The sequence below is a fragment of the Neomonachus schauinslandi genome, chromosome 1 (assembly GCF_002201575.2).
Source record: "Neomonachus schauinslandi chromosome 1, ASM220157v2, whole genome shotgun sequence".
NCBI lineage: Eukaryota > Metazoa > Chordata > Mammalia > Carnivora > Phocidae > Neomonachus > Neomonachus schauinslandi.
In genome coordinates, this window is record NC_058403.1 from 109173765 (window position 1) to 109197022 (window position 23258).

Consider the following 23258-nt stretch of genomic DNA (forward strand, 5'->3'; position numbering starts at 1 on the left):
AACTATCTTCTCTAATTTGCCAGTAACCATTCTTATTTCTCAACTTTAATAGGGATCGGTCCCTAACGGGACCAACATAATTATAATCAACTATAAATGAAGGGATTAAATGCATTTTACACCTGCAGGTTCTGTGAATCAGAAAAATTAACTAGTTCGAGGACATACAGTAACTGTTATAACTGATTTAAATCTAGATTCAGAGAACACAAATGACATTGTTCTTTGCACTACAACTACAAAATATCACAAATTACAATCCATTGCCTGATGGCCATATATATTTTACATATACTATATTTATAAATTATTTTCCAGCCAACTAATATACATATCTCTTATCCTGAAACCTAGATGTAAATACATTGATGATGCCATGAATGATAAAGCTCCATGGATTCCATTCTCAATATGGTCATGAGTAACTTGAACTCCAACATTTCGAAGTCTTGAAACATACATAAATCTATCATCCTTCAAAAGATCATATTGATAAGTAAGAATATAGGTTGGTGGCAAATTCTGTAACCAGGAATCTTTGGCTAAAAAGGGTGAAGCTCTGATATCCATAAGTGCTGGAAATGAATAATTGTGTCTTCCAAAAATTGGTTCAGTATAAACATAACCCTTTCTAAACTTCTTGGGTAAGAGAGTACTCCAGTTAGCAAACTTAAACAGATGTCTTGATCCCAGAGGCATATGTTCATTTTTCTCATTGCCTGGAGAAATGCTTCATTCTTGTTGAAATATAAACTGATGAGTTTTATGGCTAAGTCCCTTGTTAGAACTATACCATTCTCATTTTCTTGGTGAGATGACACATAGGAATCAATTAGCTGTAAGCTAGGGTAAAGTAAAGCTTGTATCTTGACTTTATGTTAAAATTCAAGATCATTCTGCACCTGAAAAAACATAAGATGTCTTATAAGCAAAGACTTCCAAAACACCAGGAGGAAGAGATTGAATTCTAATAATTTAAGCAATCGTGTGATAAACAAATCTACAAAATGGATGCGATATTATAATTATTTTCACAATATTTATAATGTCTTCCAGTGGCAGGAAAAAAGGTCAAGCTCATTTCAACAGTAAAGTTTTAAAAATATTGTTTGTGTGTGTGAGAAAGGGAGAAAGAGAGATACACACTCCCAGTCATAAAATAAGTCATGGGGATGTAATGACAGCATGGTGACTATACTTCAATAATACTATATTGTATATTTGCATGTTGCTAAGATAGTGAATCTTAAAAGTTCGCATCACAAGAAAAACAATTTGTAGTCATGTGTGGTGGTAGATGTCAACTAGATTTATTGTGCTGTCAGTTTGCAATATATACATATATCAAATTATCATACTGTACATCTGAAACTAACATAATGGTATATGTCAATTATATATCTATAAATTTTTTAAAAAACAGACATATGGCAGGAGGTGAGGCACAGTTGGGCTGTACTCAAGAGCAATCTGAGAGACTGGGAGCAACAGACACAGTGAGCTCCTCAATCTGAGGCAGTGACAGGAGGAACAGCAACCTGGCTTCATAACCACTAGTCGCACAAACCCTGCTAGATTTGCTTTAGCAAGTTGATGGTTTATCATCAATTGGCTTGGTGCATAAAATGAGTTCAGTACAGTGGGCAAAGGGGAAAAAAAGAGAGAGACGGGGAGAGGGAGATACATACATATAATGATGCTTTTGTCAAAAATCACCAATGCAAATAACCTGAATAGTATATTCCCGAGGGAAATTGACAGTATATATAAATTTGTAAAAATTCTTGGCTGAAAACAACCACAATGAATGGAAGAAATACATGCAATTATTACAATAATATTTTATCTTAAAGTTTAAAAATTAAAATATTAATATTAAAATGAAAATATTTTAAAGTTTAAAATAATAATATTTGGCTATTAAGCAAGTTCCCAACATCATACTATAAATTTTAAGAAACACATTTAAATGTAAAAGTACACAAAATGATGTACTGTATGTTGGCTAATTGAACATAATAAAAATGAATAAATAAATAAATAAATAAATAAAATGTAAAAGTAGAGAGACAAAAAGAAAAAGAAAAAAAAGCCAATTGATAGGTAACTTACTTTCTGAAAGAATGGTGATATTTGGGAAACAAAGGGATGAAATTATTTTAAAAAAAAATTTGTTGATATTTACAGTTTGACGTGCAAGGAGAAAAATGTGAAATATTTGATAAGGAGCCCTTTTTTCTTTCCAGAGGTGAAGGGTGTCCTGAGGTTCACCTATGACCCTGTGGACCGTAGGAGAGAACCTCAAAATAATCTCCAATGAGCAAGTGTCTTAGCTAGAGCATCACATCTGAGACAATGACATCTAGACAAATGAAAAAACCTGCTACTGCCCCAAGTGAAAAGCTCAGGCCTGGAGGTTGTACCTATAAGTCAATCTTTCACCACAGTGGCTGGATGAACCCAAAGGATGGAATAAACTGAAATCCAAGAGGTACCTCAGAAAGGGAAATAGTATCCCACCACCTCCACGATGCTCTCTGAAGGTGCTGGAGGCTTCACAAGGTTAGAATGAAAATGAGCCAAAACAATATTCCCTGACAGAAACTCCCAAATCTTTTCCAAGTGCCCTCAGGAAGATGATTTATTGAGCAAAAGTTCACCATCAACATCCCACTGCCAAAATCCTAAACCTAGGGGCGCCTGGGTGGCTCAGTTGGTTAAGCGACTGCCTTCGGCTCAGGTCGTGTTCCTGGAGTCCCAGGATCGAGTCCCACATCGGGCTCCCTGCTCGGCGGGAGTCTGCTTCTCCCTCTGACCCTCCCCCCTCTCGTGTACTCTCTCTGTCTCTCATTCTCTCTCTCAAATAAATAAAATCTTTAAAAAAAAAAAAATCCTAAACCTAGACAAAGAAACAAGCTGCACCACAAACACAGGGACAGGGCAAAAGGAACCCACCAACATCCTGATCTGGCCCTAACTGCCCTTTCTGGAATGTCAGATGAAATAAATTATTTTCCCACAAATGTGTCACTACTTACCACCTCTAGGTCTCTATTACATCATTTGTTGCTTGGTCATTCAATGCATCTTCCTATTTCTCGGTCATCCTTTGAAGCTCATTTCAAAGTTAACCCCTTTCACAATATTGGAAGAGAACCTGCTGGTCAGATCCTCCAAGTCTGGCAGTTTTGCCCTAGTTTTAACAACTATGTTATCAGTCCGGTATGAATCTTCTCAGATGTTTTCTACACATTCTATATATATTTATAAATATGTATGTGTGATTATGCATGTGAGTACCTTTACTTCTCAGATAATGAAGTGTTCAGTTGAGCATTAAAAAAAGTAGAGAAATGAATAAATCAATATTGCTGCTCAGTTTATAATGCTCTTAAGAGGACGCTACCGTTAAACCAGAAATCACAGGATGTAAGAAGCAGTAAGAGACATATAACAAATAGGTCCCAACAGTAACACTGAATTATTGAATTATCTATAACTTTGTTCTTTCCTTCTAGACCCACATAGACTCAAAGACAGCTAACTAATCAGAGCACAAAGGTCCAAATACGCATTAATATTGATCCATAAACATTACTGCTGGAAGCCCTGAGTGGACCATCCTATAATATAAATGTGACTATCACATGAATGGATATGTATTTCTCATTTCATGGGCAACTCATATGTACCTGACTGCCAAAAATGTATAAGACATTTATTTATCTCAGGACATTATTACTCTGAAAAGAACAAGAATGAAAATACAAAGTCAAAAAAAATTTTGAGATAACACACCTTGCTTGTTATAATATCTTTGAGGTTTAAACACTGGTAACTGTTTCTGAGTTGTCATTTAAATTTTTCTTATTTTTCAGTATAATAAAGACCTTTGGGTAACCCAGTAAAAGGCTATGGAATATGTTCAACAAAGTACATCCTTATTCTTAATCCTTTTCAATAATTAACATTATTTCAATGAGAACACAATGGATATGAGGCATTTGAACTTCCCTTTTATAATTAAGTAACATTAATCCTAAATTCATGAAATCTAAAAATAGAATTCTCTCATATAAACTATTCCCTCTGCTCCTCTTTTATTAAACCATGTAATTTGAATCTCTAACTGGTTTTTCAAGTCATGCCACTATATTATTGTTATCATGAGAGTAGTTTATCCACACCATGGTAAAGATTGGTCTCCTAAATCTACATATTTGAGAATGAATCTGGAACCAGTTCATAAAAGGCTTCTGTGTCATGCTAAAAAGCTTGGAGTGACATGAGGGTCAGAACTATTTTCACTCCTACATTAATTCCTTTGTTTACAACCAACCCCCATGAGTTGGGAATGGTGGCTGAGGCTGATAGCAAAGTCAGAGAAAAGATGCTTCATGACTTTATGTCCTGCACAGAGAGGCCTGTATCAGTCTACTGACTCCACTGCTTTGAAGCCCATTCAAAGTCGTTGTCCGTCATGGATACCTGTGCCTGACATAAAGCCTGCTCCAGACAGTCTGAAGCATTACTGGATCCTCTCCCATTCCCCGGATGTCCCAAGACCATCTGTTGGGGCATGGTGCTTTCCTAGAGAGAGGTAGGTTTTGCCTGCCAAGGGCCTATATACTGCAGTTCCTGCCTTGAGTCCCTCATTATCCACTGCCCCTCTCAAACCAGTCACTGGTTCGAAGGGTCCCTACCATCTAGCCCCCCTGGTTTGGATGTGTGTTATCTAAGTTCTGCACATCCACAGCAACTTATCCATTGACTGTCATCCACAGAAGTATAGATGTATACAAAAATTAACTTATATGTAGAATTCCTACATAACTAGTGCTAAGTCTTATTCATCACACTTAGCAGATCTACTATTTTCAACCCAGGAATCCCAGCTTCATAGCAACTAGAATTGTAACTCCCACTAATTTTCCTTTTCATTGGCCACCCCACTCCACACCACACCCAATTTCACCAATATACAGATAGCCAGTGCGTATTTGGGTGAACTCTGAACCATCATGAAGGAATTCCAATATAAGAGGCCTTTTGGCCTCATCCTAGGGTGCATGTTCCAACTACACTGGAAGCTGGAGAACTCCCACATGGAGCCTTCTATAGTCTGAACATTTATGTTGCTCCAAATTCATATGTTGAAAATCTAATGACCAAGATGATGGTATTAGTCAGTGGAGTGTTTGGGAGGTGATTAGGTCACCAGAGTGTAACATTCCTGAATGGGATGAATACCCTTATGAAAGAGGGCCCAGAGAGCTAGCTTTCTCCTTCCACCACATGAGGATATAATGAGAAGCTTGCATCCTGGAAGAGGACCCTCACCAGACCATACTGACAAGCTGATGTCAGACTTCCAGCCTCCAGAACAGTGAGAAATAAATTTCTGTTGTTTATAAGCCACCCAGTACTTGCTATTATGTGATAGCAGCCCAAATGGACAAAGAAAGGGCCCTTCAAAAAGCCCAAGATGATCAACTTGCTCTCCTCCTTAAGGATTTATCCTGTTCTTTCCTGCTCCTTATTCCTTCCTTGAAATCGCACTTCCCATTTTATGTCCTAAAAGTAGGACAGTGAAACAGAGTATATGACTCAACAGTGCTGGATTCATGAGATACCATGTCCACGAACAAACCTAGTAACTGGGGAAGAAGGGCCTGAAATCAGTATTGCTCAGTGGTTAAGCTTTTCATATCCAAGTTTGAATCCTGGATTTATATTAACTCTATGACCTTGGACAAGACATTTAACTTTGTAAGGCCTCCATTTCCTGATCTCTAAAATTGATATAAATTAGTAATACGGCATATCAGTTTTGTGCGGGTGAGACAAAGCATTTATAGTATGGTTCTGGGCATTTGGTAAGCACTCAGTAAATGATAGCTATCCTTCTTATTGTCATGGAGTCAAATGTAATAGAAATCCAACAGCTTATCCTTGAAATGCTTCAGAAAATGTTTCTTGGGGGCGCCTAAGTTGCTCAGTCGGTTAAGTGTCTGCCTTCAGCTCAGGTCATGATCCCGGAGTCCTGGGATTGAGCCCCAAGCCTGGGTCCCTGCTCAGCAGGGATTCTGCTTCTCCTTCTCCCTCTGCCCTTACCCCGCTTATGCATGCTTTCTCTCTCTCAAATAAATAGATAAAATCTTTAAAAAAAAAAAAAAAGAAAGAAAGAAAGAAAATGTTTTTTGATCTTCCACTGAGCAAACCATAGGAAATATTGGCTCAGCTCCATTTTTGTTTGAGGGTGAACCAGTGGTGTCTTATCTGGACAAAAGTTGTAATAACTCTTGTGCAAACCCATGGCTCAGACCACAGAAGTCTTCGAAAAAACATACCCTCTCCCCAACCCTATTTAAGTAGTACTATACAATAGAGGAGCATTGTCATAAGCTTCTTCTTTTCACTGTTTCAGTCACTTGCTTAATCTGACCTGTTACCTAATTCTCTTCTATTTTCATTTCTCTTATTTTTTTTTTGAGTAGACATTTTTTGACCAGCCCCACCTCCACTTTTAAACACAAGCATAGCTCCCAAAGTTCATTTTATATCAGAATCTATCTACTTTTTAAGAAATCATGATTGCTAATACTCTATGAGCATTTGCTACAAGCAAGACATTCTGGGTAGTGTTTTACATTGAATTTCTTCTTGTATACATCACAAAACATTCAAACCCACTTCCCATCAACCATACTTGACTTTTTATTCATTATCCCCCAAATCCAATAGTTCCCCAGGCCTGTCAATTTCACCTCTTTTTATTTCACCAATCTAGCCACTATTCTCCATTCCCGTTGTCACTATCCTAATCCACAATACTGTCTTTGGTCATCAGTGTACTGCAATTCTTTCCCATGTTCTCCTTCCCACTCTCTCCCATCTTCTACACTACTCTCCATTTTGCAACAGTATTTTTTTTAAGTTTTTACTTAAATTCCAGTTAGTTAACACACAGTATAATGTTAGTTTCAGGTGTACAATATAGTGATTCAACACTTCCCTACAACACCTGGTGCTCAACACAGCAAGGGCACGCCTTAATCCCCACCACAGATTTAACCCATTCTCTCCACCACCACCTCTACCCTAGTAACCATCAGTTAGCACTTTATAGTTAAGAGTCTTTTTCTTGGTTTGCCTCTTTTTTTTTCTTATGATGGTTTTGTTTTGTTTCTTCAATTCCACATATGAGTGAAATCATATGTATAATGGAATACTCAGCCATTAAAAAAAAATGAAATCTTGCAATTTGCAATGATGTGGATGGACCTAGAGAGTATTACGCTAAGTGAAATAAGTCAAACAACAGTATTTTTTAAAATACAAATGTGATTAAAATTTTTCTATGACTTCACAATGCCCCTGGAGTCAAGTTAAAAAAAAAAAAAATTCAAAAGGCCCTTGTATGATTTGCCCCTGCTAAATTGTCTAACATCACTGTCCACCATACTTTCCTCTGATGTAATATCTATGAACTTCTTTCTTTTGGGAGGGGGGGTAAGATTCAAAGAAACAAAGAGTGCATAAATAGGGAGGGGACAAAAATGAATCCATCATGCTCTTCTCAGTCAAACAGCAAAATCAACTTGATTCCAAAGACGAACAATCAGTTACTGCTCATTTCAGCCATGTGCAGAACCAGTGTCTTTATTTAATCTCTAAATTTTTCCCACAAAAACATGTTGAAGATAATCTGTAAGACTGTGCTCTGTTACACAATGGGACAGATTACAGGAAGCTGCTAAGCAGGTAAAACAGGCTGAAGAGAAGCAAAAGTCAAATCTTGGAGTATTCTGAAGGGTAGAGGAAGAAGGCAGGAAGAGGACAGGTATGATGTCAGGGTTTGGATACATAATGATTTAAAAAAAATTGTTGTTTCCAGATTCCAAAATACTTAAGAGTCTAGTTGGGAAAATGCACATGCAACAAATAATAGAATAATCACTATACTCTAACTGTGTAAAACTGCTTCGGGTAATATAGAGGAGGTTTGCCTGTGGGAGTTTCTAGAGCTTATAGAATATCCAGGTGGGGAAAACTGGATATATGTGTTTTGAGCTCATGACCGTGGCCTTAGTGGGAGACATAACTTTAAGAGCCTTCAGCAGATCAATCAGAGCTGAAGCCACAAGGCCAGGCAGAGAGTAGCATAAAAGGCAGAAGGACCAAAGGTTGAGCCCCAAGGGATACCAGATGTAAAAGAGTGTACAGACCAGGGCGCCTGGGTGGCTCAGTTGGTTAAGCGACTGCCTTCGGCTCAGGTCATGATCCTGGAGTCCCGGGATCAAGTCCCGCATCGGGCTCCCTGCTTGGCAGGGAGTCTGCTTCGTCCTCTGACCCTATCCCCTCTCATGTGTTCTCTCTCTCTCATTCTCTCTCTCTCAAATAAATAAATAAAATCTTAAAAAAAAAAAGAGTGTATAGACCAAAAGTTTGTCTCACATAACACTGGTTGGAAGAGAAGTAAGATGAAGACAGAGAGAGTGCTATTACAGACCTCATGGGAAAAAGGGAGTATTCTAAGGCAAAACCCGGAAAGAGTTTTAAGTGATAAAAGCAAGTTATATAAAAAGAACAACAATAACAAAAATGCCCTTAAATAGAGAAATAATGAGATCCCTGACAAATTTAGCCACAGCAAGTTGAAGAAATGGCCAGGGGGAGAACACAAAGGTGATGAACTGAGGAAGGTATACATTACGAGTATGTAGAAGAGGAGCATAATTTGCTTTTAATTCAACGGGGTACAAAAAGAAAGCCTTGTGATAGAACAGAAGGTTGGATAAAGGATTAAGAAAGGCTCATCAACTTTGTGTTTCTTTTTGTTTTGATTTGGAGATGAGGAGGCCCAGATATGGTTATATGCTGAAGTAAAAGAGCAAATAAGGTTTGAGATTTTGAAAATACTGGAAAGGAAGAGAATACTTCTAGATAAAGATTCCTGAGGTGGCAGGAGGTGGGAGGGAAGTAATCCAGCAGAGGTGGTGGGATGCTTTTGAGCCTGAGAAATACAGGCTTCTAGTTATAGAATGAATAAGTCACAGGAACAAAAGGCACAGCACAGGGAATATAGTCAATGATATTGCAATAGTGTTTTATGGTGACAGATGACAGCTACACTGGTGGTGAGCATAGCACAATGTATAGAGAAGTTGAATTATTATGTTGTACACCTGCAACTAATGTAACATTGTGTGTCAACTATGCTCAAATTTAAAAAAAATTAAAAAATAATTATAGAGGCAACTAAATAAAGATTTCAATGATGACCATCCAAACTGGAAGAAAGAAAAAGGAAGAGAAATGATCAACACATAAAAATTAGCTTCACTAGTAATAAAAAATGGAAATTAAAATACCGTTTTTAACCATAAAAAAACAGGGGAGAAGACATGTAAACATATATAGCGGAATTTTGTTTGATGTTTGGTTGGTGGATTTGTCAGTTGGTTTTGGAGATAATACAGGATTTAAAAGAAGAACATATCTGGTGGCCATTTGCCCATTATCTCTTTAATAAAATGTGTTTCAATTCACAGACAGTAGATTTATAACTAAGCTTGTGAATCAAAACTAATTTCAAGTTGGAGATCTCTTAGAGGAGAGAAGAAAACCAGGGAAAGAGAAACAGAGACAGAGAGATAAGTAGAAATTCTTCACATAACATAAATATCTGGCTAACATAAATATATCTTACCCTTAAACTTCCTTATTAAAAATAATAATAATAAAATAAATAGATAAATAAAAAGTCTGGCTACTTAAGGAAAATAATACCTCACTAAAAGCATCCTCAACATAATCATGGACCAACTGGAATCTAAAATTCTATAGCATTGGGGGTGCCTGTGTGGCTCAGTCATTAAGCGTCTGCCTTCGGCTCAGGTCATGATCCCAGGGTCCTGGGATCGAGCCCCACATCGGGCTCCTTGCTCAGGGGGGGGGCCTGCTTCTCCCTCTACCACTCCCCCTGCTTGTGTTCCTTCTCTCACTGTGTCTCTCTCTGTCAAATAAATAAAATCTTTAAAAAATAAAATAAAATTCTATAGCACTGAAACAGATATAGATCCTTCATCTTTTGAGTTCACATCAAAAGGTAAGCATGTAAGTCAGTGTCAAATTAATTACATAATTTCAAACTATTTTTCCCACTGATGAGGAAAACAATTAACCCAAATCCAAAAAAAAAAAAACAAAATTATGATAGTTGAATATCTGATATTAGGCTGAGGCAAAACAACTTTCTTACCAACCAAATTGACCTCCATCTGTAACTCCAGAGTAAGGCAACTTTGTTGTTACAGTGTCTCAGGTAAATAGCTTTCAAATGTTGAAAGGTAATAATGTCAAAGACAGATGAATTTCAGACTTAACTTGCACTATTAATAAAGACCTTTTAGTTCTACAGACTGAAAAAGTTAGCCAATCTTTTATTTAATCTAGCAAACTTACTGAGACATTTCTTTCCCTGAGATAAAGATGTATATCCCAAGACAAGTTGCCTTTCCTAGACATATCTTCCACTTGACCAACACAGGGAAAGAAAGAGCTATTGTTAATGGACCGGTAATAGAGGAACGGAGGAATTTCTCTAACTCTTAAGCGAGGGATACTCAGTTTGAGATCTAACAAATGATGACAAAGACTCTCCTGAGACTACATAATGGCTTTTGCAATTCATCTTGATTCTGCTAGCATAGATGGATAGAGGCTCTCAGAGCAATGGTGATGCAAAATTCAAGTTAACAGAGGACAGGTATATCTGTTTCAAGGGATTTCGGGTAGTCTGTGTGACACTGAGATGTTGGGATTACATAGATAGAAATAAACATGGCAGAAACTAGTATACCTACTGCTAAAAATATCCCAGGTCCAAGGGTGCTGATTGTCAAGTTTTCTTTGAAGCATCATCATTAATTACAGTCTCTAATTAATATTTACTATTAAGACTATTTTGTAAAGAAAAATTTAAAAATATTTTTAAAGAAGTGTCAAACATACAAGACTATATATGGCCATAGAAATATGATGTAGAGATGCCATAGAAATATTGTTATAAATTGGATCACAAGGTCACATGACACCTTATGACAAATGAGACAAATTAGTAGGAAAGGTATATTTAGAAATGCCCAAACTATAAACTTCAATAAATATAGATATCTAATATTACATATTCCTTTTTTAAAAGATTTATTTATTTAAGAGAGCATGAGCAGGAGGGGCAGAGGGGGAGGGAGAGAGAATCTCAAGCAGAGTCCACACTGAATGCAGAGCCGGACATAGGGCCCAGTCTCAGGACTTAGAGATCATGACCTGAACTGAAACCAAGAGTCAGACACTTAACCAACTATGCCACCCTGGTGCCTGTATGGCTCCCTTTTCAAATTACCTATATGGAAACACATAGTTTTTAAAAATTGAGAAGAATGGAATTTAATAATTACTTCAAAATATCAAATCAATCCATATTATTTTCTAAAATTAAGAAGACATTTATGACCTAAATAAATAAAAATAATGCATAAATTACTTTAAAATAAAATTGGATGAGCTGACCATGAAATTGCATTTAGATGCTGAGATTAAATTTTTAACAATATTTGTTCCTTTAAATTAAAAATTAAGAGACTATGCCCAGAAAAGATTCCTTGACTATAGTGATTATCCAGATCATTGTGATTGGCCAGCAACATTAGTGATTTTAGGATACATTATATGATGTTGCCAGAAAGTCTCAGAATTATAGGGGAAATATATTCATTTTCTTTTCAATAATTAGAATATAATTGAAAAATAAACAAAGTCCACAAAAGAAAATTACAGGGACGCCTGGGTGGCTCAGTCGGTTAAGAGGCTGCCTTCGGCTCAGGTCATGATCCCAGGGTCCTGGGATGAAGTCCCACATCGGGCTCCTTGCTCAGTGGGGAGTCTACTTCTCCCTCTCCCTCTGCCTGCTTCTCCCCCAGCTCGTGCTCTCTCTCTCTCTGACAAATAAAATATTTTAAAAAAGGACATTACAGAAGAATTTATTTGACTTCTTAATCTATGAGAACATCTTTTATTTTGTGAATTCTGTATATTTTTTTTTTGTATCCACATAGGAAAAACAAATCTAATATAGCCTCTTGAAGTCTTCTCAGAGTATAGAACACTATTGATCTCTCAGTGATACATTCTTTTGAAACTGAGTTTTTCAGGCCATAAATCTATAACATACTATTAAACACAGGGTCATGAGACTTCGGGGGAAAAATGGGTTTATAATACTTACAAAGTAAAAGTTGATTTTGATGACCCAGATAAAAAATAAACCTAGTATGGGGAATAAAACTTTTTGATTAAAGTATAACTTATGTAGAAAGTTTAGCAGACTGTGAATAAGTAACTTAAAATATAGTCATAAAAATAAACAAGAAAGGGTAAAGGAAGTCACCTTTTTTTATGTTATTTAAGCATATTGAGTTCTGATATAGTATTTTCAGTTGTAACAATTTCTTTGATAAGGTATATCAGAAAGTTAAACAGATGTTCTTGTATAATTAACTAATTCAAGGAAAAGGATGATTGTCAAATTTTAATTCACTTCAAGACAACAACTTACACTGCCCCACAAATTCTACTGAAAATTGCATCTGTTTTTGGTGACTATGTTAATATTTAGGATTGCCCTGCTGGAAAGCAGTAAGATACGTCTTCACATTTTGATGAATCTCTATGACTACATCTGTCATCATTTCAAAAGCTTTCCTCATTTACAAAGCCTGGGAAATATTACAATATGCAAGCAGAAATTACGGGTGTAGCAAGGTGCTTCTTGATTGTTATTGGGTAATTACTGGACAATTTTCAGAATTTCTATATCCATAAAACCAGTTTTAGATAAAATTCAAGATTAGATTGCTATATGACTTGGCATAGCAATGAATATAGTAATGTAAAAGAGGGGATAGTCTCCAATTTTCATTCCCCACCATACTTCCCACCCCATCCCAGCAAGATCTTTCAAATAAGTTGGTATATTATTTCAAATACACAGCAAATTACTTCAGGTTGTAGGAGGCCTCAGGAATCAACAAGTCTAATGGTTTGCAAATTTTCTTTTTGGTAATGAAATTCTCTTTTATTTTTTTCCACTAAGAAAATTTATATAGAACTCTAAACATGAAGCGGATTAAAGTGGACCATCTTGGGTTGAACGGAAGCCCAGGGTGCAGATCAAAGGTGAAGCTTTGTTAACTGTTGCCATTCTGGCTCTACAATAGGGCTTTGTATGTGTATGTCGTATTACAGATTAGTATATATGCATATGTATATGTACACATTCATACATATGTATCTCTATATATATTTGCATGTGTGTGTATATATATATATATAAAATATAAATACATATGTGTATATACTTTTCCTGTAAGTGCTCTAACTTGAGTATTTTATTTTCATACTTAAAAGGAAATTTTTTTTTTAAATGAAGGAGATTCTGGGTTTGCAAACACATGGAAATTTGGGAAGAATGGCACACCTGGAGAGGGCATTGGAGCTCTGAGCCCTTTTCCCACACCTTGCCCTACGCATGTCTCCCATCTGGCTGTGTCTGAGTTATATCCTTTTTTAATAACATGATAATCTAGGACCTTCTCCCTCAAGGGTTGGGCATTGTAATGAGATGGCCTCTTGTGCTGCAGCTTGTTATTCCAAAGCAGAATATGCTAGATTTCTACACTACAAAGGAAAAAACAGTTACAGATTTTGATGGCATGTACCATGAAATTGAAGCAGAAACAGATTGAGTGAATCTGTTCATTCTATTACACACCCAGGTGACCAGAATGAATACAGGCATTTCCTCCGTACTCATTAATTTATGAATCTACTCCCCACATGTGTTAAATCTGTTATAAACCCACCTAGAGTTACTAAAGTGCTCACATGAGATCAGCTACCAGATATTGAGTATCAAATCAGAGAAATAATTGTGCAGTTCATCATGCAGAAGAATGGATTTTTGGCTGTTGCCCTAGCCAATACCAGTCTTAAAAACTCAGATCACTGAAGCTAGCTAAAGATGTTGATCCTCAAGGTCTGAGGACCCCTGGAGTCATCACCAAACTAGATCTTATGGATGAAGAAACAGATGTCAGGGATGTCCTAGAGAACAAGATGCTGCCTCTTCGCAGGGGTTTCGTGGGGATGATAAACAGAAGCTAGAAGAACATAAATACGAAGAAGGACATTAAGCCTGCTACACTGACAGAAGAGAAATTGCTTCTCTCACATCCAGCTTACAAACGTATTGCTGATCTAGTGGGGACCCCATTCCTGCAGAAGTCCCTTAATCAGCAACTTACCAACCACATTTGAGATACTCTGCCAAACTTCAGGAACAAACTATAAGTTTGTTGCTCTTCACAGAATATGAAGTAGAAGCCTACAATAACATTAAGCCAGAAGACCCTACCAGGAAGACGAAAGCATTGTTACAGGTAGATCAACAATTTGCTGTGGACTTTGAGAAGAGAATCAAGGGGTCAGGGGACCAAGTAGATACCCTGGAACTCTCAAGGGGTACTAAAATCAATTGTATTTTCTATGAAGGCTTTCCTTCTGAGATAGTAAAGATGGAGTTCAATGAGAAAGAATTGTGAAGAGAAATAACCTATGCAATCAAAAACATACACTGTATCACAACAGGGTTGCTTATTCCAGACATTGCAATCCAAGCAATAGTCAAAAAATGAATTGCAAAGCTGAGAGGGCCTTCTTTGAAGAGTGTAGATTTGGTAACATAAAAATTAATCAACACTATCAAGAAGTGTACCCCCCAAACTGGCAAACTTGCCCAGACCCTGAAAAGAAATGGAAAGGATTGTTGCTAACCATGTTTGACAGCAAGAAGGCAAGACAAAGCATCAGGCTGCTATTGATTGACATCCAAGTCTCCTACATCAACACCAAGCAGGAAGATTTCATTAACTTTGCAAATGCTTAGCAGAGGAGAAGTCAAGTTCATGAGAAAAACACAACTAGAAATTAGGTGATTTGCAAGGAGCAGGTAGCCATCAACATCACTGGCATCATGCAAGGAGGCTCTAAAGGATACTGGTTTGTCCTGGCCACTGAAAGTTTGTCCTCGTACAAAGATGACAAGGAAAAAGAAAAGAAGTATATACTTCCCTTGGACAACCTGGAAATTTCAGAAGTGGACAAGAGCTTTATGTCCAGCAAACACATCTTTGCATTCTTTAATAAAGAACAGAAAAATGTTTACAAACGTTGTTTTCTTGAGCTGGTGTGTGATTCACAGGAGGATGTAGGCAGCTGGAAGACCGCTCTAATAAGAACTGAGGTTTCTCCTGATGAACCTTTAACTGCAAATAATGAGAATAACCAAGCAGAAGAGCTTTCCACAAACCCAGAAGTGGAGAGTCAAGTGAAGACGATTCATAACCGAGTAAGCTCTTACATGTCTACCATCCATACATGTGTTGACATCAAATTCCAAAAATGATAATGCACCTTATAACCAATAAGGTTAAAGATTTTGTGACTTCAGAGCTCTTAGCATAGTTATATTCTTTAGAGGACCAAAACACTCTGATGGAGGAATCACCAAGATGAAATGTTTCCAATGTACCAAACTCTCACAGAAGCCTTTGTGAGTACCGATGAAATCAACACTGTCACCACCTTCACCCCAGCTCTGCTTCCTGTGGATGACTCCTGAAACAGCAGTCCTGCAGCTCACCCCCCCCGAGACTCAACCCAAAGGAGGCAGACGTTGAGTGCTCCTCCCCTGGGGCCCCCATGGCCCACAAGCAGCCAAAGGTCTGCTCCTGTCATCCTGCTCCTAGACCCCGGCCCCACTGGGGAGCTCCCCCAGTTCCATTCCAGCTGGCCCCTCACCTCTTTTTCCCAACAGCAGCAACGCACTGGAGCACCTCTACAAGTTCCCTCTCAGCCCACAAGGGCCCCTGCCAGTGTCCTGAATCATTCCCACGGATTTTGAGTGAGGACAAACCCACAATTCTTATGAGTGTCTCTTTGCATACCTAACATCACGCTTTGGTGCCACGAATGAAGAAGCTGCCAAGCCTTGAAGACTTGGGCTCAGGAAACACAGATGACTAATTGACTTGTGTGATTTCTCCACAATCACATACTGGAAACAACCTGACTTACTCCCTCTTCAACAGCCCTCGAACAGTTTGATTTTTAGAAACTGAGTGTCATTTGAACAAATGAGGAATTTGTGTTGCGATTTCTGAGTTCAGGTATGAGCTTTCTATTATCCTCACCATTCTTCTCCTTTAAAGAATAAATAAATTTATGATTCGGTATTCTGAAAAAAAAAAAATAGAGAAGTTGGAATGCTTCCCAAATGATTGAATGAGGCCAGTACAACTGTTATATCAAAACCTGACAAAGAACTTTTAAAAAATAGAAATCAATCCCTCAAATCTTTAATTTTAGCAAATGGAAACCAGTAATATATAAAAACTTAAGTCATCATGACCAAGTGAGGCTCATGTCTGGAATGCAAGCATAATTTTACATCTGAAAACAAATTCACGTAACTTAACACATTAAAAGAAAATGGGATACAGATCTGTGATTCAACAGACTTGCACAATTCACAGATCTGTACCTCTGAAACAAATAATGCAATATATGTTAAGAAAAAAAAAAGAAGAAGATAGCAGGAGGGGAAGAATGAAGGGGGGGAAATCGGAGGAGACGAACCATGACAGACTATGGACTCTGAGAAACAAACTGAGGGTTCTAGAGGGGAGGGGGTTCGGGGGATGGGTTAGCCTGGTGGTGGGTATTAAAGAAGGCACGTTCTGCATGGAGCACTGGGTGTTATGCACAAACAATGAATCATGGAACACTACATCAAAAACTAATGATGTATGGTGATTAACATAACAATAAAAAAATTTTTTTAAAAAGAAAAAGGGAGAAAAATCACATGGTCATCTCAATAGATGCATTAAAAACATTTAGCAAATTTGGGGTGCCTGAGTGGCTCAGTCAGTTAAGCATCCAGCTCTTGGTTTCAGTTCAGGTCCTGATCTCAGGGTGGCTCACCCTCAGCACGGAGTCTGCTTGTCCTTCTCCCTCCTTCTCTGCCCCTCTCCCGCCTGCTCACTTGCTGGCGATCTCTCTAAAATAAATAAATAAACAAACAAACAAACAAACAAATAAATAAAATCTTAAAAAAACATTTATCAAATTTAATACCTATTTATGGAAACACTATCTGCAAACTAGGAACAGAAAGGATTTCCTCAACCAATAAAAGCTGCAAACTAGGAATAGAAAGGACTTCCTCAACCAATAAGAACCAACTATGAAAAGTTAACATCATATTTATTTGTGAAATGTTGAGCAATTTCCTCCTAAGATTCAGAGCAAGACAATTATATTCAATATCATCCTGAAAGCCCTAGCCAGTGCACTAATTAAGAAAATTATAAAGATTGGAAAGAAAGAATTAAAACTGTCTCTAGTCATGGAAGACATGATTGTGTAGAAAATCCTAAACTATTAAAAATATACTAGAATCTATAAGTGAAACTTTTAAGGATATGATTTTTTTTAAAAAAATGATATGATTATAAAAGGTCAATGTAAAAATCAAATGTGTTTCTATATACTGTCAAAGAAACACTTGAGAAATATTATTTTACATGAAAATTTTCCAAAATAACTCAGGAATAAATTGAAGAAAGATTTGTAAGATATCTACATTGAAAAAGTAAAATACTACTTGTCAATTTAGAAATTGACAAGATATCCCAACATTTTAATGGAAAAGATCTAGAGTAGTAGGAACAATTTTGAAGAAAAGACAAAGCTGAAATCAATGAAGTATCAATGGAACAGAAGAGAGGATCAGAAATAGTCATATTATGGTCAACTGATCTTAGACTCAAGCATTGCTGTAATCCAGTGAGAAAGGATGATCTTTTCAACAAATGATGCCAGAAGAACTGATTATCTGCACAGGAAAAAAAAAAATGAGTTTTGACCTCATCCTCTCAGAATAAAGACAAAACATACCTGTTGAGTCACTCTTGTTGCCAAATTGCCCCCAGAACTGTCTCCTGAAATACAGATTTGGGTGGGATTTATTCCATATTTTGTAAGAATTTCATCTTGAAGAAAAAACTTAACTGCAGTGAGGCAATCTTCATATGGAATTGGAAAGTGGTGTTGAGGAGCTAGTCTATAGCTTTAAAAATGAACAATTCATTTAAACAATTTTTTAAAGTACCATTTACGGTTGTATCTTTCCATGTAGCTTTTAAATACCAAACAGATACAATTTAACACCAGTCTCTACTGTTTAATCTTCCAAAAATCAAACTTGAGTTTCTCCACTAACTCCTTATTATTTGAAAAAAATGAAAATTGGTATAAAGGTTTTTAACCTTGTATCTAAGTTCCCTGGATAGCATTGTGTGTGAGGAGTAGGGGATATTATGAACTCCCTAAGACTGTAAGTATAATTTTTAGGTAAAGCACATTTTGGATTGGATATACTCTACAGCTTATATCATCTTCTCAATGTAACTGATGATCCAAACATTAAATATATATATATATGAAAAGCACCATGGATTTTTGAAGGCAGCAGATCTAAGAGAATATTATAGGCAAAGTATTATATTTTTTCAAGGTCATTTAGAAAAAAATTCTACATGCTTGCAATGTACATATCTCACCATGGATAATCCCCAGGAGTTGATTTTAGATGAAAATTTTGAAGTATAAATAACATTTTGAATATGGTAGGGAGGTCGATTGTTTCTGATAAATTCATTTATAAGGCAAACTATCACACCACACTTTTAATGGATATAAATGGACTTTTCTCCCTATACATGTGGACCAGTAAAAATAGAATAATTCTATTAGCCTGTTATCTATCAGGGCTAACTTTTTCTTTTTGCTCTTTAGAATAATAAAATCTGTAAATATATGTACTTAACATTAAATGCTGGTGATATAATACTTAAAGTTTTATCATAAATTATTATTTAGAAAGTCCTAAACAAAATATAGGTTAAACTCACCCCAAAGATGTTGGTGTCTATACTTTAAATGCAGTAGATTTAGACTTTTTAGGGCAAAGAACAACACAAATCATAAGGATTTGATAGGATATATACGCCACACACAAACATATCACTATATTAAAACAGATTTAAAATGAGAAGGTTTAGATTACTTCCCAAAAAGCTATGAAGGTAATGGATGTCTGGATGGCTCAGTTAGCTAAGTGTCTGACTTCAGCTCAGGTCATGATCTCAGGGTCCTGGGATTGAGCCCAGCTTCAGGCTCCCTGCTCAGTGCAGAGTCTGCCTCTGTCTTTCCCCCTGCTCATGCTCTCTTTGTTTCTCTCTCTTTCAAATAAATAAATAAAATCTTAAAAAAAAAAAAAGCTATGAAGTTTAAAAAAAAAAGTAATGTCCTCATATTATAAATTAGAAGTATCCTTGAAAATAGGAAGTTCTAGTTATTGTAAGTAACCATAATGACAACATTGTCAATCACTCTTTAGATGATCAAACTGTCACTTTAGTTGTCTCTCTAAATTTTCATAGCTCCCTAGCTAAAAAACAAACAAACAAAAAACCTATGTCACCATGTCCTCTAAGAACTATTGGATTAGAAGTCTCTAAGTATGTTTTTGTTACTATGGACTAGGGAAGAGGGGTCAAAAAATATTCCTCTTAGGGATGTCAGCTTCAGAAATATAGACTGTACCCATCTAAGAAAATATTGAACTGTCCTGAGACATTCTGATATTTTCTAGCAAAATCCAGAATATAAGATCACTTCTCCTGAGAGTGACTTAAAATTCTTAGCTGATCCCAAACTTTATCTCCTACATTACTCTAAACAAGAATTGTTATAAAATAAAATATTTTATCCCCAACCCAAACACCACCTACCAACCCAAATGTGTAATAATTTATTTCTTCCTACCTAGCTATGTTATCTGGGACACTAGTTGGGACCTAAGTTTTATGTGTCTAGAGCAAGTGTTTCCAAAAATGCTCACTCAAGGATGTCATTCAGAGACTCACAGAATCACAGAAGAATATGAGATAGTGGACTCTTTGGAGGAATGGTCTATGTTATAATGGTGACAAATAAAATAGAGTGATTTTTAAAGAATTATATCTGAGGCATAGTTGACTTGATTTGGAAATCAAACCTCTACTTGGTGAAGGCAAAATCATAGTAACAAAAGAAAATCATCTCTTACTCCACTCCTACAACAACAGCATCGAGTTTCTTTGCAGTCCATCTATTCAGGGCATCAAAAGCCATATTCTCTGAAATGAAGAAATAAATGTCGAAGTACTCTCTGTAATTAAACAGCAACAGAAATGCATACAGCTATGAACTTGGAGAGAAATGTGATTTGTGAGTGTTATAAAGGAACCTATATTTCCCATTCCATTTTTATGCAGAGGGACCAGAATCAGCATGACACACTCTACAGGAGTGTCTCCTCAGTCACTGTCTCCAGAGATGAAAAGAGGACTTTGCAGATTGGTGGTTTTGAGGAAGAGAAACTAGGCTCAGCCCATTCTAATTTTTCTCTTTTCATCTGCTGCCTGTCCACAAGGATCCTCACTCCCACGAACCTTCTGTGGCGTGTTGCATTTTACTTTGCTTGTTCCTTCAGGCAGCAAGTTTCATAGGGAGACAGTGTGTGATTGGTCAGCAGGGCCAGCCACTACAGATGAGTTAATCTAACTCAAGAGTGTCATAACAATACCCTAAATACACATTCTCCAAAGCCTTCTTTAGAAATAATGGTTATGTTTTGACTGTCATTTCCTTGAATTTTGTGTATAATCTTCAACTGATTCAGAATTCAGGGGAGAAAGTAAGTAATAGATGTACTGACTCTCTGAAACCACAGCACTCGATAATACGGTTCTTTGAACTTCCAAATTCTTTGAATATGCCACATTATAAAATGTTGCAATAACCTTGGTATTTAAGACAGAGTCTAAGGAAAAGCAACTAATTTTGAGAGAGCCTCTGGCAAGTCAGTATGCGGACTTGGATGTACATATCCATTTTGGCACACATGGCACACAAGCCATCGTCCCTCTCCCCAGTATACACACGTATCTCATCCCAGGTACCTCTGAATCCAGTTTACCAATGCCCTAGCCACAAACCTTTGGCAACTCTGTGATATCTGCTATTACTTTATTTACCACAGGATCCTAGATATTCAGAGAATTCTAGAGCCGTGATCAAATTCCAAACATTTCCAAGATGTCGCCTGCATGTTAACAAAACTTCAAATTAAAAACTAATGATTATGTTATGTTAATCACCATACATTACATCACTAGTTTTTGATGTAGTGTTCCACGATTCATTGTTTACATATATCACCCATAACATAATAACAAAAAAATAAAAAATAAAAATAAAATAAAATAATAAAAACTAATGAAATACTGGGTGTGTGACTACCATGAAAATAGAAAAGTAAGTCAGGTAGTTTTTTAGGTAGAAAAATAATGTTTTCATTAAATATTGAGTTGATAATTTGCAAGACAAGGCAATGGGTAGATAAACACCAAAACGTACAAGACATAAGAACCGTCTAACCCTCACACTGAAAGCCCCTCAGTGATATGTTTCAAACTTGTCTTCATTTTTATTTCCCAATACTTTTCACTTGTCTCACAACAAAAGTCAGTTTAAGTTTTCTGTTTCCCATTCTTAATCTCCAGCTGTCCTAACTCATGATCTTTGCTGATATAATCTGTTGGCTCATGTTTTTCTCTATGTCCAATTATTGAATTTATATCACTTGAAGAACCCAGACAGAAACAAGAAGATATTAGGTTAGATGTCAAAAAACAACCACCACAGTTCTATGTAAAAAAGTCTACTAGAGAAATATCTTCCTATATTTCTTAGTTCTCAAAGCAACTTCAGCAAGTTTAAAGGAGAAAAAAAAAAAAGGAAGCCTAGGAAACAAAGAAAGGAAATTGAAATTAATAAATACCAGAGAATAGTTATAGTGTCTATGTCCTGATTTGTCAAAAAATAGAAGGTATCTAAGTCTTTTATAGTTTATTTATATAAGTTCTGATAGATCTATGAACAAATAATGTCCAAATATAAAGTCAAGACACAGAAAGAAGACACAACTGAAATTCAGCTGAACAAGAAATTGGAATGTGTGTCCTGAATAATAATTCACACATTTTTAGGAATTACTGATCATAATCTTTGCATTTGTCAATAAAGGGGAAATCAATCTGATAATCAGGAACACTTCTAATTTATTTTTCAAACAAAGTGATAATTTCCCATCTGTGAACATGTCTCTTGTGCTAACTGAAGTCCCAGGTAATATGTATATGGATACTTGGATATTTCATAGACCTTATAAAAACCTTAATGGCATTAATACATCTCTTTAGAGACAAATGAGGTCAAATTGGTATTTAATTTATCTTATATATCTTATCTTATAATGTATTTTATAAAGGAAGCAAAGTATTCCAACCACCCTAATGCCTGACATAAATTAAATTATAGGTGAAATCTAATTTATTGAAAAGATTAAGGAGGTAAAAAAGACATAAAAGTACTGGGAAAACATTTTGACTAGTAATCCCTCCAGAGAACAATAAAATTTCCTTTCAGTCATTCATTTGTTTTCTCAGAAGACATTTATTTGTTGAACACTCATTGTATAGAAAATGCTTTGGTAGATGCTAAGAAGTGATTCCACTTCCTGGAGAGATGCTAAACCAAACATGCAACACAATTATAAAACAAAACAAGGATTGTTGCCATCAGGTAAATACAAGTTGCAATGAACCATATAGCAACATTGCTAAAGTCTTTTAAAGCCAGAGAAGACTACACACACACACACACACACACACACACACACCCTCACCCACAAAATGATGCTTTTCATGAACATAAAAGAGTGAGGAGTTCTCTTGAAGTAAGATGGGAAGGACATTCTAGAAAAGCATAGCCAGGTATAGAAATAAGAATTCACAGAGGGTTTGGGAACTAAATATTACAGCTCAGTATGCTTGAAACAAAATCATGAAGGGAAGCATTGGCAAGAAAAGTTAAAAATGTAAGAACCTGGAAATCTGAACACCATGCTAATGGATTTAGATTTATTTTATTATGTGATGAAAGTCACTGAAAAGTTTAAACAAAGA

At 36.4% G+C, this 23258-nt stretch overlaps 1 protein-coding gene and 1 pseudogene across 1 annotated transcript in view; one reads left to right on the forward strand and one right to left on the reverse strand.

Moving 5' to 3' along the window:
- Positions 1–300: 300 nt before the first annotated feature.
- The window catches only part of AADACL2 (arylacetamide deacetylase like 2), a 29001-nt gene continuing 6043 nt past the window's right edge, over positions 301–23258 (reverse strand). The window contains 4 exon segments of the mRNA XM_021685967.1: positions 301–710; positions 713–902; positions 18082–18253; positions 20297–20366. Coding sequence (XP_021541642.1) covers positions 301–710; positions 713–902; positions 18082–18253; positions 20297–20366 — 842 coding nt within the window.
- Positions 13180–16115, forward strand: LOC110576728 (annotated as a pseudogene).